Here is a 16,696-nt window from a genome sequence, read left to right on the forward strand (position 1 = left end):
CCCCATAGCACAGGCCCTTGAAGGCACTTAATTGCAGATGGAGCAGCTAGAATCACCTTGGGACCTTTTAAATACCCTGATTCCCAGGCCGCAGCAAGACCAATTAAATTAGACTCTGAGGAATATCGCCATTAAAAAAAAAAAAAAAAATTCGGGTAACTCCAATGTGCAGCCAAGTCTGAGACCCAATGGGCTGGTCTGAGCAAGCTGGAGAAGGAGTAAGTGTGGCTTCTGACAAGGATATGAAGCTCCACTCTCCCCAGGGATACTTAATAGACAGTTGTTATTGGAAAAAGAAGAAAGAGAACAGGAAGGACAAAGTTGCGTGCTTCCTGTCTTTCTCTAAGTCAACTGCAGTCACCACCCACCCATTGTGGTGACCCAGGCTTCTACCCGCTGCTTGGGGGTGGAGAGGGGGTGAGGTTGGTTCCCAGGCCTAGGGGCCTGGGCGGGGTAGGGTGACCGCAGGGCACATCAACAGCCCCAGGCGTGGGCCATGCGCTCTCCAGGGAAGGCGGCGGCTGCTGGGTGAAGAGCAATTTGGGGGCGCGAAAGGAAGCTGGCTCTGGCGCAGGTGGCGCTCGCAGCCCCAGCCCACAGTGTAGCCAATCGCGGGCGCAAGCGCAGCCTGGTGGCGGTGGCGGTAACCGAGCGCCAGGCTCTGGCAGGAGCCGGCGGAGGCAAAGGCGGCGCCAGCCGAGAGCAGCGCGCAGGCTGGAGTGAGACCCGCGGCGAGGAGCGAGCGACAGCCTTCGGCGCTGGCCGTTTCCCGGCCGAGCGAGGCGAACTCAGCATGGGGAAGAAGTGGAGGGATGCGGCGGAGGTGGAGCGGGGCTGCTCCGACCGCGAGGACAGCGCGGAGAGCCGCAGGCGCAGCCGGAGCGCCAGCCGGGGCAGGTTTGCGGAGTCCTGGAAAAGGTTAAGTTCCAAGCAGGGGTCCACCAAGCGCTCGGGACTCCCGTCGCAGCAGACGCCGGTGAGTGGCCGGGGAGAGTCCCCAGTCTTTCCTTCCCTTTCTTCATCGCACGCGACTCAAGCCCTTTCCATGGTGCTGAACTTGCCTCCTTAGGGGCTAGACTAGAGCCAGGGAACTTGTGGAGCCGCTTCTAATGAGAGACAGTGCTGGGGGCTGTGAGGAGGGGTAAGAGGGAACGTCTTCCCTCCCTTCAGCAGGGGAGAGTCCTCTGACGTCTCTGGTGTCTCTGCAAAAATGGAAAACATGTACGAGAGGCGAGGGGCTCGCTGTCAGATCATTGGAGTTTTGCAATTAACAGAGCGTGTGAAAGGTTGTCGAGTGTATTGATGTGACTCCTGTGTATATCCCCGAGGGTCCGTCTGTGCAGCTTGTTGGAAGGTACTCGACATCCGCTGAATGAGGGCGGAATAGAAAGGGCATGCCATATTTTTACTCTCTTAACACTTGCTCTTTCCATCCCACACCCCCACTATTTTAATGGGAGCGTTTAATTGTTTGCAGAATGTCATTTGCATACAGAGAATAGCAGGAATATCCCAGGTGCTTATACTCCTACTGTTTAACATATACAGCGTTCAGAAAACAGTTTTCCCATGTGTCAGCTCCTCTTCAATGTCTAATTAGTGCAATAAAAGCACTCAAGTGAAATTAATATAGGCATCATATGTGTGTAGAGAAGTACAGTTGATAAAAAAAAACTTTAGCTGCATTTGCATTTTTCGTATTTAAATATTATATTTTCTTTCATCTTAGAGGGAGAGAACTTGTTCTAGAAGAGAGTGGAGAGCCCTCCTGTTGCTCATGGAGAAGGATGATATCCCACTTTTAACTTCCCAAACCTCAAGAGTAGTTGTGTGTGTGTGTGTGTGTGGTGTATACACTTGCATATTACATCCAAAGGTCTTGACAGCAGATGTTACATAGTGAAGAAACTTTGGTTTAATTAAAAGAAAGGGTGGTACACAAGCATTGTATCCCATAGCATGATTGTTACCCTGCTCTGTTTTTGAGAGGTCGTCATTGGAGGATAAAATTTAATCCCTAAAAAGTAAGATGTTTAAACAGTTTAACAAAATGAAATATAAACACTTAAAATTTTTGGCATGTTTATTTTGTCTGCTTGTTTACAAAAACTACCATCAGGAAATGTTACGTTTCTCAAATATTTAATGTGTTTTGTGGGCAGGTTTTTCATCAAAATATGAATGTAGTACACCAAAAATACAATTGATTTTATTTCAGGCATAGAAATATTATTTGTTTAGAAATGTGGACTTGAAAGTATTTTTAAAAGGAGACTATTAATCTGAAGATAAGTTTTTCTGAAACAATTATGTGGAAAATATAAAAATGATGACATCTGGTTTTTATCAATTATGTGAACTAAGAGTTAATTTTACCTCATTTTTATTAGAGAGTCTATGAGTTATTCTAAGGAACTTATGCTACTTTTTGATTCTGTTCAACAGGTGTGTGCAGTCTATATCAGGAATATATAAAATCTTCATAAAACTATGTGATAAGTTAAATAGCTTGCAGTTTTGTTATCTAGAATAAAAATGTGAGAAAGAGCAAAAGAGGATAGCATGACAACCAGAGACATCTGGAAAAGTAACCATATCCTCATGTTTACTAGGGGTGATGATGGTGCTGTATTTGTCTGTAGTACTTGTTAATTGAAACGTTAGTAATTCAGTTAAAAACCAGTTATGGCAAAAGCCTGTGCTTATTTTCACATTGCATGGCAAGTGTGATATTGATTTTGTTCTAAAAATCTAGTAAGTACTCCTACCTATGATTTTAATTATCAGATTTTTTTAAACAAAGATAATGAGGTTTTGTAAATCTTAGATCTAGGATGGTGGTTTTTAACCAAGGTTTGATTCCATTAGTTGTTAACAGACTTTCGACTTCATTTTTGAGACACTCAACTTATTAATATTTATTCAAACAGAAGGAAGGGAATACTAATGCTTGCAGCAGACATGCTTATAGAAGTTTTTAATCTTCAAGGTAAAAATTTTTCTCTCCCTTAAGTTGAACTGGTGCTGTTTTCAACTTTCATTGTATTTTATGTAGAAAGAATATTACAGCTTAAACTGCAGAGAATAAAGTAGTTAATATGGTTAATGTTGCTTTTTATTTATTCTGGTGAGTAAATAAGAAATAAGATGTTATGTAATATAGAGTGGATCTTATTCATTGTGTCTTGTACTCAGAAATATTGTGGCATCCATCCTGATAAAAATCATATGAGGATTTTGTTCTTCCTTTGAAGACAAAATAGATAAATGTGGGAAAATTTGGTTAATAATAAAACATAGGGGCTTTCTTAGATCTTTCTTGTTTCTTTTGAGAATGTAAAATAGTTGTTTTATTCATACGATCTTTGTTATTCTCTTCTCTGCTTTAGTCAGAGTCTTGAAATCACTTCCAGTTAAAGTTATTCCCAGGGAACAATACAGTCCATGACTCTGTCCCTGATGGGAATGATTGCAATTTCATTTTCACCACCAACAAAGCATGCGTGCATCATAGTTAATGGAATATATTTACTTCAGCAAGGAGAGTTCTGTCATATTCTTGGTTATCCAGAAGCACTTTATCCATGATCTGACTCATAGTGTTTTAGTGTGTGAAGTGTAGGGGAGGTCTGTTTAAATTGACCTTGGTGATTAGATTACCTCCCTATCACCAGATATGTAGTGTTTTTTTCAGAGGTTGGGTGGCTCCATGACTTTGATGCCAATATTAGAAATTACGAAGTTACACTTCTGGAAATCTCTTTGGTACTCAGTAACCAGTCTCCTGATGTGCTTTACGGAGTATTCCAGGTCTACAGTAGGGTAGTATGTGCCATCCCTGCCACTGCTCTCTGGGGTCTGCTTTTGTTCTGGTGCCAAGCAGAAGCTGCACTGCCCTGTGCAATAGCTGGAAGAAGAGGCAGCTGTTCTGAGTCCGAACAGTGGCATTTAAGAAGCATGTTCTGAAGTTCTGGGCCACAATAGTGGGTTTGCCTAGCACATCAGTCTTTGTTGATTTGAAAAGACTTTTTTTTCATTTTTGTAATTCAAGAAACACTCTTCTCTCCCTTTATTTTTAGGCTTCATGGTTTATAAACAATGGAAGCTTTATGAATTCATGTTGCTTTGATATAATCCAGTAATCTACATACTCAAACTAACCTCAAATCATAAAACTCTGATATGGTGAAAGATAGATTTAATTATATTTCTCCTTCGAAAGTGTTCCTCTTTGAGATTGGGCCATAGATTGTTTTTTAAATCTAAAAAATGTTTTTACTAAATGTAAAGAAATTATATATTAATTTTATAGTTTTATTAGTATGAAAGTTATATATTAGAATGTTGGGCATCAAATTAAGTTTCTAGATATCCCTGTTTTAAATAATGTCTCAGTTGAATTGGTCAATAGGCATAAATGTAATTTGAAACTTCTTTGTCTGCATTCTATAAGACCTGGATTTCATATTTCTCCTTGAATTATTGTTCTTGTTTTTCTTGTTATTTGTTTTGATTCGATCTGCACAGAAATGCATGGAAATCTATAGAAAGGTGATTCAGCAAGTGCTGTTTGGCATTACAAATATCAAATGCTCACCTCAGCATATATGTATTTTTAATTTTAAAAGGCATTTTCCTTCTCTGGCCCCACCACTATTTAAAGGCTTGTTTTCAAATAAATGCAGATTTAATTTAATCTCTGAGTAAGCACTGTCAAGGGGGAAAAAAGCAACAATTCCTAGGGAGTGAAATGATGGCGTTGTAATTAGAGTTGTTTTTCAACCTTAGATAGCACACTTGCTTCCACTAATGCTATAATTACGCTTATCAGCAGGTGCCAACACAGACTATCACACCTTGTGCAGACAAGTGGGCGACTGACAGTGTATGGAGACAACAGTGCTGCAAAGTAGGCAAGTCTATTTCAGCTGGTGACCAAAGTCACTCTGCCCACAGCTGTCTGAGAGGCTGTGCATGCAGGGGGCATTCCAGGACCAAACCTAGCATTCATTTCTGATGCCGACTTGCCCTTTTTGGGCCGAGTAGGTGATTTCCAGTTTTTCTTTCCAAAAGCTGCATTTTTCAAGGTCTTAAAATAAACGAGAAAAAGCTAAGTTAAAGGCAAAACTAAAGTAAAAAATACTCATTCCCCCAACCAATTGCTCATTTGAAGATTTGGGGGATGATAGGTAGGTCCTGTGGTGGCTGTGGTAGAAACAACTACAACCAGGTGAAAAGAATCCTTGTTTCCTTTTTCAATGTCTAATATGCTATTGCAGTGTCATTAAACCTTTAATAGTTTGTTCTTGTTACACAAAGGGCTCTCCTGGTGAAAGCAGAATGAATCCCCTGCGGTGCTAGTCCATTACTGAATAAACCATTTCTTGACAAGTTGATTTTTGTCTGCTGCCTTTTACTCATCGTGTTGGAAAAAAATAAAAAGGGAACAATGTTGCATTGCTCAGGAATACAGTTGTATTTTCTTGTTATTACAATTTTTTTTTATTAAAAAAAGCTATTTTCTGATAATGGTTCATTTTGTTTAAGCATTTCTGAAATAATATCTTTTTCTAGTAATCGATATAACAACTAATAAGCTTTCCCTTTTTATCATAGTGAATAACAAAATTTAATTTAGTTTCACCTTTCATGTGAGGGCTATGACTATGTTAGGAAATGAGTAATTCAAATATTTTAAGTTTTAGAGAGTAAAATACAGTATCTTTTCATGGTGACAGTTTTAAATTTGTTTTCATTATTCCAAAAGATATTAGAACAGTTCCTCTTGCCATTATTTACTGAGATCTTTAAAAACAATTGAATCATTAAAAATAACTTATAAATAGTAACAAAGCATTATATTCATTTGGTTAGACCAGCTGTGATGGTCTATGTGTTGTTTTTACTTTTTGTTTCTTTCATTTGCAAAGCCCAAGGAGGGCTGGTAGAACAAAAATGGAAGGATTATAGAGAAAAACATTTAAAGAAACTTATTCATCTAAGTTTTGTTGAACACTTAGGAAGTGTTAAGCATCATGGAAAGTACTGGACAGCTTCCCTAATGGAACCGGTATTTAACCCAAGCGAGAGATCTGCAAAGTGACAAGACAGAGATGTACAAAGTCTAGCTTCATAGTCAGAGTACATTGGAGCAAAGTTTAAAGTAGCCAATGCCTCTTTAAGGGTGGTGGTGGGAGGTTTGAATAAAAAGCTTCTGAGACATTGTCCTGATTCTCAAAGGATGAAGAAAAAGAGTTGTTTGAATTTGGCAATGTGGAAAGAGAGCAATAATATATTTCTGAGAGTCATTTTAAATGAGTCATGAGGATAGGTTCTTGAATGCAGTGAATGGGAGGCAAGGCAGATGAGGAAGAGAAATATCTACACCAAAGAGCAAATATTTGTGTAGTACTTACTATGTACCAGGCACTCTTCTAAGCTCATTACATGTTATTGTCTATTTCCTGACTTCCCATTAAAAAAGGTCCACTATTTATTAATACTACAGCTAGAATGTAAGCTCCACAAAGATAGGAATCTTTGTTTTGTTCAAGGATTTACCCAAGAACCTTGAACAGTGCCTGGCACTTAGCAAGCACTCAAATATTTGCTCAATGAATGAATTAATCAATTAATAAGTATATTAATAAAATAATACTTTTTAATTAATATGAGGTAGACTTTAGGTTCTTGGCTATGAAAGGAAAAGAAATAGAAGCATATTTTGTTTTTCACAAGATGGGAGAGAGATTAGCATGTTTATTTGCTGGAGGAAGAATGTATTAAAGAAGGACGGTTTAAATAAGTTGGAGATAGAACAACAATAAAACTAGTTCATAGATTTGGGGGGGTGGGATTTGTTTTATGGGAGAGTTGAAGACCTATTTTTCCTCACATTAAATCCTGGCTCTGCTCTTTCTCATTGTCTTTAGGGACTTGCCTGGTGGAAATTAGACTTTATTGTTGCTTCTTTTGCAGGTTTTACTTAGTATATATTTAGTCTAAAATGTTAGTGAATTAATTCACAAGTTGCCATGCAAGAAAATATGCATTTTTATTGGAAATTCTTGTTAATAATTCAGAGATTGCTGAAATATTATTTTGTATTTCTCTCTGACCTTGTAAAATACCTCAAGGGATGTGGGAGATTTCCCAGACTTCAATGAGTTGGAAATCAATACTTTGGTTTTCCTAAAGATAGTTATGTAAATTCAAAGTTCACATGACAATCTGCCAATCCATGCACTCAGTATTTCGGGATTACATATTCATTAAAAATGCCTCTCTAGAATACCAGAATTTCAACCACAAAATAGTCATACCAAAGGGTACACATTCATGGTAGTGACCAGCTAGGTTTTGTCCTTCTTGAAAGTTGATATTTCCAGGTCTTTCTTGGGAATGGACTTTATAATGCTGAGATTAGGGAGGAAGGGCTCTATTGAGTAAGTGTTTCCAAGAGATACAATCTGAACACAGGTCATCTCTACTTCGGGATTTCTGCGGAAAATCTGAATTTGTTTTAGAAAACAATTTTTAGAAAAAACTTTGTACATCTCTGTCTTGTCACTTTGCAGATCTCTCGCTTGGGTTAAATACCAGTTCCATTAGGGAAGCTGTCCAGTACTTTCCACCACACCTAACACTTCCTAAGTGTTCAACAAAAGTTAGATTGTATTTGTTTTTATTTAAAACTAAGTCTCAAATATACAGATATAACAGAAACTATTACAAAAAGAATTCACATAATCATAACACACATTAAACAAAGATTAATGATTTGCTCTGTTTTCTTCAAATCTTTTTAAAATAAATAAAATGCCATAGATACAGTCAAAATATCACCATCCCATTCCCTTGATTCTTTCTTCAAAGGTAAGAAATATTCTGAAATTGAGATTCATTCTTCTCATACAGTTTTTTTTTTAAAATACCTCTACTACATATTGCTGTGCTCATAAAGATATGTAAAATACTGTAGCTCTGTGTGCTTAAATTTTTTTACATGAATTGTGCTATATAGTATGTATTATTTTGCTATTTGCTTTTTCTATTCAATGTTTTATTTTTTGAGATATATCAAGATGTCATACATAGATGTATTATTATTCCAGTGTAGTATTCTGGCATATTATTCCAGTATATGTTTGTAGCACAGGTAATTTATTCATTTTGTTCCCCTACTGGCAAAAATTATTTTATTTTAATTAATTAGTTAATTAATTTTGCTATTACAAACAATATTCAATCAATGTCCTTGTACTTGTCTCTTTGGTTCTTAACTTGGAAAGACTTTTTAAAGGCTATAAACTCAGGAACCGACACTGATCTTTGGAAGACATAAGGACTAGGGCTTTTCCTTCCCTGGAGTTGTTTTGCACCAGAAAAAGGTTAAGCTTTTCCAGATCTTAACTTCTCAACTGAGCCAAAATTTTGTAAGGTGCAGAAGGGAAGTGATGCTGTCCTTTAGGTTTAAGACTGTATTAACATTCAAATGAAACAGACTTGATTTCCAGACTGCCTCAGGTCATTTACCGGTTTTGCAACTGAATCTTTCTGTGTCTCAGTTCCTTCCTCATAAACTGAGGATGGAAATACTTGTACCCAGGCTGAATTATGGACATTAAATGTGTTGATGTGTGTAGCTAGTTCAGTGTCTCGCCAGAGCTAATCACTGAATGGAAACAGTTACCTCACTATTGATGTTTACTAGAGGTGTTACAGCAAATATCAGAGTTTGCCCTTTCTTGATAGGGAAATGTTGCTTGTGGTCTTTAATTTTTCTGAAATTAGAATGTTGTTGATTATGACCAAAATGTAATGAAAGACTAATGATTGTTTGCACTGGACTGGCTTTGAAAGTACTTTGGAAAATAAAATCAGCTTTTTTGTCTCCAAGATGGTTATTTTCCACAGCAGATCCTGGCCCTTGAAAGGTCCATTCTTCTGTTTTTACCGAAGGTAATTTATTGGCATTTTTTGGAATGAAAATGTGAAATCTATACTATACTGAAATATAAAATACTCTTTACTTTTGATATTTTTATTATTGAGTTCTTTATGTTTTGAAATTAGATGATGATTATAAAATTATTCTCTTCATGAAGCTTAAGAACTTTGGGAAAGAATGTTTTTTAAGATACTTTTATGATAGAATATTTCAAACATATACAAAAGTAGGGGGAATAGTATAATAAACCCATAACCCAGCTTCAATCCTGATTAGATCATCACAAATAAGTCTTGCTTCATTTGTGTGCCTATTTTCCATTTCTTCCTTCCCCACTAGATTATTTGCAAGCAAGTCCCAGATATTATTAATACATCATTTCATCTAAAAATATTTGAAAGCTAAGAACTCCTTATTAAATAAAGCTGCAACACTATTATGAAATTTTAACAAATTAATAACTCCTTAATACATGCAGATATTAAGTTAGAATCACATTTCCTTGATTATTTCATAATTCTGTTTTTTACCCTGTTTGAATCAGAGTCCAACTATAATTGACATTTTATAATTGTCCTTTTCAGTCTATAGTTTCTCCCTTCTGATCTCTTTTTTTCCCTCTTGAGATTTGTCAGAGAAATGTATTTCTCCTGCACAGTTTCCCAAATTTTGTATTTTGCTGAATACATCCCAATGGTCTCATCTCACATGTTCTTCTGTCCATTGTATTTCCTATGAACTGGTAATTTGACCAGGAGCCTAGGTTTTAATTTGATTTTTTGGCAATGATATTTCATAGATATTCTAGTTGCCTCTTATCTTGGGAATTAGCTATCACTGAGGATCATTGCTTAGAGCAGGGGTCAGCAAATTTTTTCTGCAAAGGGCCAAATAGTAAATGTTTTAGGTTTTGTGTGCCATAAGATCTCCTACAACCACTAAATTCTGCTGTTACAGCTTGAAAGCATTCACAAACATTATGTAAATATATAGGCATGGCTGTGTTCCAATAAAACATATTTATTTATAAACACTGAAATTTGAATTTCATATAATTTTTATGTGTTATAAAATATTTTTCATTTTTTTTTTGGCCATTTAAGAATGTAAAAATGCAAAAATCATTCTTAGCTCCCAGGCTATGAAAAACAGGCAATAGACTGCATCTGGCCCTTGCTTGGAGTTTGCTGGTCCCTGGCCAAGATGTGTTATTTTATTTGGTCAGTGCAAAGTAGCGATATTATAATTCTATCTTTCCTTTCTCATTTATTAGCTAAAATATTTTTATAAACTTGAATCCCCTTCATCAACTCTTTGCTTACCCCGAGTTATAATTCATGCAGTAAAGTCAAGATAAATGCTTGAAAGAGATAGTTTTTAAAAAATTGACCTAATAATAACAGGAGCTCTTTGGTGGCATTGATCTGTCAGCATATAGCCAGGCCTTAGATTTTAGTTGGGTCATTGTGTTTAGTTAACTAGCAGGAAATATTTGGCCCATTAATTGTGGAGGCCAATTAAAGTGTCATTAAGAAATAGAGTATGAAAAAATATATTGTCAAACTATTTCTGTATTAAATATTTTGCTTTCAGAATTTAAAAAGTGTTGGGCATTGTGTTAGGTTTCCACTGCTACCCTAAGGAATTACCACAAAGTTAGTGGCTTAAAGCAACGTGAACTTCCTGTCTTACAGTTCTGGAGTACAGATAGATGTCTGACATGCATTTCACTGCACCAAAAATCAGGGTGTCAGCAGGGCTGTGTTCCTTTCTGTAGTCTCTAGGGGAAAGTCTATTTACTTGCCTTTTTCTGCTGCTAAAAGCTACTCACATTCCTTGGCTCAGGGTCCCCTCCCTCTATTTTCAAAGGCAGCAAATGTGCCTCTATTCCATTGCTTTCTCTGGTTCTCCTTTTCTGCTTATCTCTTCTACATGTAAGGACCCTTATGATTACATTGAGCCCACCTGGATAATCCAGAATCATCTCTTTATTTTAAGGTCAGATGATTAACAACCTTAATTTTATCTGCAATTTTAATTCCCCTTTGCCATGTAAAGTAACATATTCACAGGTTCTGGGGGTTAGGATGTAGACCTCTTTGGGAGGCAATTATTCTGCCTACCACAGGCATTAAGGTATTACTTTTTGTTTTGTTAACCCTTTACTAGACAGATTAGGGAGATGGTAGTGAAGGATCATTTCTAAGGTGTCCTTAAATTCATGATAAATACTCATGCTTTGGAATGAGATTCTCCTGGCAAACAAGGCAACAGAATAGATGAAGTTCATTGAATTCTTTTGCTTTCTGAGTGCTGAATTTCCAGTAATGGCTACAGAAGTGGAAATCACTTTTCTTCCTAGTAGATGTTCCGTAGATTTGGGTAGATGTATATATATTTTTTTTTTGAGACAGAGTAGATGTACATTTTAATGAGCACCCACTCAGTATAAGATAAAAAGTCAAATGCCACAGGAGAAGGGAATGTGAAGAAAACTTCTGAAAGACTTACTTGCTACAGAGGAGAGGTATGAAACTATAATTTGGCATATAATAAGATATAAGCATATTAATTAACAATTATATATATTACATATTATGACTATATTATTCATAAGTATACTAAATTTGTCTCAATTATATTGTTAGTCTGCTAAAAAGTTGGATAAGACTGGTCAAATGAGTGAAAAAAACCAATTAATTAGAGATGAACAAATGATGTAATTTTCAGTTTCTGATTTGTTGAATTGAAGCTATACAAGTAAAATAATTTTTTGGATATTTTTTATTTAATATTTTCTATATAGATATTGCAAACTGAGATTTTTACTAATTTGTAAATATGTTATTGATATCTTCTCTTCTTTCCCTTAGCTTGAAATTTTGAATTACAATTATATTTTAAATAGGGGTCTTAGCATGTTTTCCTGTTATTTGAGGACATCTGATTTTTCATAAAAGTGCTTGCCTCCTTGACTCCATAGATAACAATAGATAATTATTATAAATCCCTGTTAATAAAAACGAATGAAGAGTGAACAATTAGCACTCAGTGAGGACATAACAATAGCTGAGTCTTCAAAATGCTAAGGTCAAACAAAGTGAGAAGCTTTCTTTTTAAAAATGTGCCTATTTTAGGGAAGTATGGTCTTGTAAGGTCTTGTAAGTCTAGGCAATTCTGAACTGAAAAGCTAAATTTCTGGGAATGCAACTGAAGAAGTTGTTATTCCAAAGAAAGTAGTATGTCTTTGAACCAATAGTTAATGATCTTCTAGGCTGGCTGACTGTGATTGCCTAAGCCACACCTCATTGGGTTTTGAAAAATTAAACTATAAAACTTCAGGGAAGCAGCAAGTAGCTTGTTTTCCCTAGAATGTCAGTCACAGAGGATGTGTTTTAGGGCACTAAGATTCCTATAACAAATAACATCAACTGGGTGGTTTATAAACAATAAAAATTTATTTCTTACCATTCTGGAAGCTACCAAGTCTGAGATGAAGGTGCCAGCAGATTTGGAGTCTGGTAAGAGCCTGCTTCTTAGGTGGCAGTCTTTATGCCAGGTCCTCACATGGTGGAAGGGGCCGGCTAGCTCTCTGGTGTCTCTTTTATAAGTGCACTAATCCCATGCATGAGGCCTCCACTCTTACAACCTAATCACCCCCCCCCCAAAACCCCATCTCCTAATACCATCACCTTGGGGATTAGGTTTCAACATATGAATTTTGGGAGGATATAAACACTCAGGCCATAGCAGGGTGAAATTCTATGGTGAAATTCAGAAAATTTCCAAGGTGCATAAGGCCTCGATGTTAGGAGAGCAGTGAGTCAGGGAATCAGAGGTACCCTGACCTGGAGCTGCTGCCTTCCTGTCAAAAGTCAGAGGAGGCTATAAAGCCCTTCTGCCTATAGCATTTGTGGCAAGTATTCCTGGGTTATGTGTCTACAACAGTCATTTTTGTAGGGAAAAACAAACAGCTGTATTGGTACATACACAACTGATGGAGACTCTACGCACGTGGTTGGATATTCAGCTCAGAAATTCTCCAACTGGTCACTCATGGCTGCAAAGAAGTACCAGTGAAGCATGCAACAGGAACTAAGGAGACCTGAAGATTAGCTTCCTAGCATGGCAGAAGAACCAAGATGAAGACAACGGACCTGGACCTTGACTTAAGATAGAGATACTTCCCTTTATCATTCCTGACTAAGGCTTTCACTGTGGTTATAACTCTATATTATTAGTATCACTGTTACAACTTGTATATGTGATTTAGTTTAAGGTAATTGGTGAGTAAATTCTGTTCATTGTATTTCTTTTTGTGTGTGTGTGCGGTCTTTATAAAGTCTTTCATAAAAGAAGCCCTTCAATATTTATCACGAGGAAGGAACGTAATGGAACTTGACATTTGCTGTCACCAGCCCATTGCCCAGAGTAGGAACAAGATCTATTCCCATTTGTTTGGGTTTCATGTTACAAAGTCATCCTTCCCTGGAAACACGCTTCTTGAACAAAAAGAGACTTTAACATTGCTTTCCTTTGTTCTGAGTTATCAGCAGCCACATTATGGGAAAGAAATATGAGTTTTTAAGCATTTAAAAATGTTAGATACCCCAGCACTAACTGAAATTAGTTTTCTTTAAATGATAAACAATACTGATTCAAATTACCAGGGCCTAGGGCAAAGTAGGAATGATCTGGCTTACAGCTACAAAAAGAACTCTTTGCTTTAAAGGGTCACCAAGTTATTGGATGTAACTATAGAATGCAGTGGTAACAGTAACTAAAACAAGAGCTTAATTCATGTTATTAAGAACAAACACTCCAAATGAATAGACTATGAAAAATGAACCCAGAAGGAACCAGAGATAAGCAATGGCTAAGTCCTACTTTTGTCTTATTACCCATTAAATACTGTTTGGGGGAGGGAAAACACTTTTTTTTTCAATCGTACTGGTGCCTTTGGGTTCACCGATGGAGGCAGACGATTGGGCTGGTATGATCCATACAGGACTGTGATGTTATCATAGCAGCGCAGTCGGCTGTCTCCATCATGTACGTGAGGTAATTCACAGGGTATTATATTACTGCATAGTTTGTGAATCATATACATTGTAAAACCTCTAGAAGGCTGGACATTATTTATTCTTCCTGGGGAAAATGTCTGATTGTCAAACATAACTTTGTATGTTTCTAGAGTATAATCTGGTCCTTTGTTTAGGAACTCCTTCAGGAAAAGGATTATATTTTATTCATCAGTGTTTTCCCGAATCCTGCTCAGTGCATGGAATGTTGTGGGAACTCAGTAACTGTGTGTAGAGAAAATGAAGAGCATGATAAAACTCTAGACTTAGGTATTTCATATCCTGGACCGAGAAAGGTTGAAGGAAGGGAGGAAAATGAGCATAATTTTGACATTTCTAAATACCAGGCACTTTCAGTGATCTCTTATATAATCTCAACATCATTTTAAGGTAGGTTTTATTTGGATGCCCAAATTATAGAAGAAATGAAATATCTAAGAAGTGAGGTCAGTCCTAACCAAGGTCAGCTGGGAAATGGTAGAGATAGAATTCAAATATAGCCATCTTTTAATTTTTTGTCAATACTCTGCTGACTTGTGAGTTACAGGTAAGATGATTAAAAGAGTATAAGCAAACTTTATGAAATATTTTCCCTCACAAAGGTAATTTGTTCTCGAAGGTGGCTTACAGATCACCATGAATGGTGAGACTAAGTCAAGTTAGTACTATTATAAATAATGAAAGCAACAAACTATATTGTCAGCAGTCCTGCAAACATCTTAGTTTCAGGAAAATGCTTTTAAATCAAAAAAGAAAAAAAAAACATGCTAAGTTGTTACTGACCTACTTCTTACTATTGTTGGGTCAGAAAAGGGCAAAATAAATGTATTTACATGACCTTAAGACTTTATTTCCTTTATCATTTTTAATATGCTGAATCATTTACTTATCCTTTCAAGTCGTAGGTAAACCATGGTTATTTCCTTGTGTGATGTCAATCAAAACCAGATCTAGAAAACTTTAAATTCATCAAGTGAAACTTAAGTGTGGAACCCTTGTTAAATAGATTCTCTTCGCGTGTATGTGTGTGTGAGTGTGCGTGCATGCACAGGATATTTACTATTAAAAAATGCAACAAATAAGAGACACATAAGTCTTCATTGAGAGGTTAATTTGAAAAAGTAATTACCTTGATTTGTCTCAGGGTTAGAATAGAGTCAGGCCAGTATGATGTAGCTGCAATATCTTTGATTATATCAAATGAGAATTGGTGTCCATAACAATGACCCTCAGCCAAGATATAGTACTCGGGCATAAGAGAAAGATGGCTTTATATTCTATGCTTTCTACTTACTAAGGCAAGAAATTGAATTGCATTCAGAAAGAGAGATGTTCAATAACAATGGGTGAAAAAAGTTGATTAACTAGAAAATCATTTAATCAAAAATGTCCCTTTTCACAACTATTCTTATTTAATTTCCCTCTCTGTATGCTCATAAGAAGTGCATGTCTGCATATTCACAACCAAGTGTATTTAAAGTATAATTAGGGCATGCTGTCTTTTGGTGCTAATCTAAGTAGTGACCATGAAATTGAAGAGTTTCCATCCATCCTTCTCAGAGGTCCCTGGGACTCTGATCGTGAGGATGACAGCGGTGGTAGGGATATAAGAGAAGCAAGGTCAGCCGGTCAGCAAGGTCGGCCCTCTTTATTTATTAAGAGAGAAGGGAAAAAAATGAACATTTGCTGCATGCTCAGCATTTGGTTAAGCTTTTATGATATTTAGAAAGGTTTCACATTTTATACATATCTCATTCAGTCCACACAACAACCTGATTAAGTAGGTGTCATTTTCATCTTACTGAGTTCCAGCCCCCGTGGAGCTTATGCTTGAGTGGAAGGACAGCAGAATATACACAGGAAAGCAAATATATAATAAAATGCCTAGTGGTTATAAGTGTTGCGAGGAAAAATAAGACAAGACAGGGAGCTAGAGAATAAAAGAGAGCACCATGTTAGCTAGAAACAGCCTCTCTGATTGGTGCCACTAAGCAGATGTGAGAAGGAAGGGAGGGAACAAGCCATGGAGATACCAACTGAGGGGGAGAACATTCCAGGCAGAGAGTACAAGTACAAGTACAAGCAGCAGGTACAAGTGTCCTGAGGCAGGAGCATGCCTGGTGTATTTGAGGAACAAGAAGAAGGCCGAAGAGTCTGGAGCAGAGTCATCCTAGAGGAGAAGGATAGAACGGAAAGATTTGAACCCAAGTCCATGTGACTCCAAACCTATGTGCACAATGCTTCCCTCACACTATGAATTGGGGGTCTGCATAGCAACTAGAGAAGAACACAGGGAGTTAAAAACAACTCTAGGCTTTGCAATATACTGTAGGTATTGTAGAAAATCAAAAAAAAGGATCACAGATGTTTCCATTAGAGGCAGAATGACATGGTTTTTGGTTCTAGGAGACTGGAAGCTGTGTGTTTGCAGATTCAAACTGCAAAGAACAGATTAAACTAAAAAGAGCAGTGACGTGGGAATGTTAGTAATAGCTACATACATTAAACTCCATGTACCAGAAACTTTTCTGTGAGATTTACATATATTGAATGATTTATTCCTCATAACAACCTCATTATACCCATTTTACAGGTGAGGAAACTAAGGCACAGAGATATCAAGTAACTTGCCGCATGTCATAGAGTTTAGGTTTCAAATTAGGCT

The 16,696-nt window shown here is 36.9% G+C and overlaps 1 protein-coding gene across 6 annotated transcripts in view; it reads left to right on the forward strand.

Annotated features, from left to right (window-relative positions):
* Window positions 1-658: 658 nt before the first annotated feature.
* TRPM3 (transient receptor potential cation channel subfamily M member 3) overlaps window positions 659-16,696 on the forward strand; it is a 797,388-nt gene continuing 781,350 nt past the window's right edge. For 4 of the 6 annotated variants that reach the window (XM_069476410.1, XM_069476412.1, XM_069476413.1 and 1 more), the window contains exon 1: window positions 794-976. In XM_069476410.1, the coding sequence (XP_069332511.1) occupies window positions 794-976 (183 nt within the window). Of the gene's footprint in view, window positions 977-16,696 lie in introns of all 6 variants that reach the window. The other 2 variants (XM_069476420.1, XM_069476422.1) reach the window with 1 other exon arrangement.

The sequence above is a fragment of the Eulemur rufifrons genome, chromosome 7, assembly GCF_041146395.1.
Source record: "Eulemur rufifrons isolate Redbay chromosome 7, OSU_ERuf_1, whole genome shotgun sequence".
In the NCBI taxonomy this organism is placed as follows: Eukaryota; Metazoa; Chordata; class Mammalia; order Primates; family Lemuridae; genus Eulemur; species Eulemur rufifrons.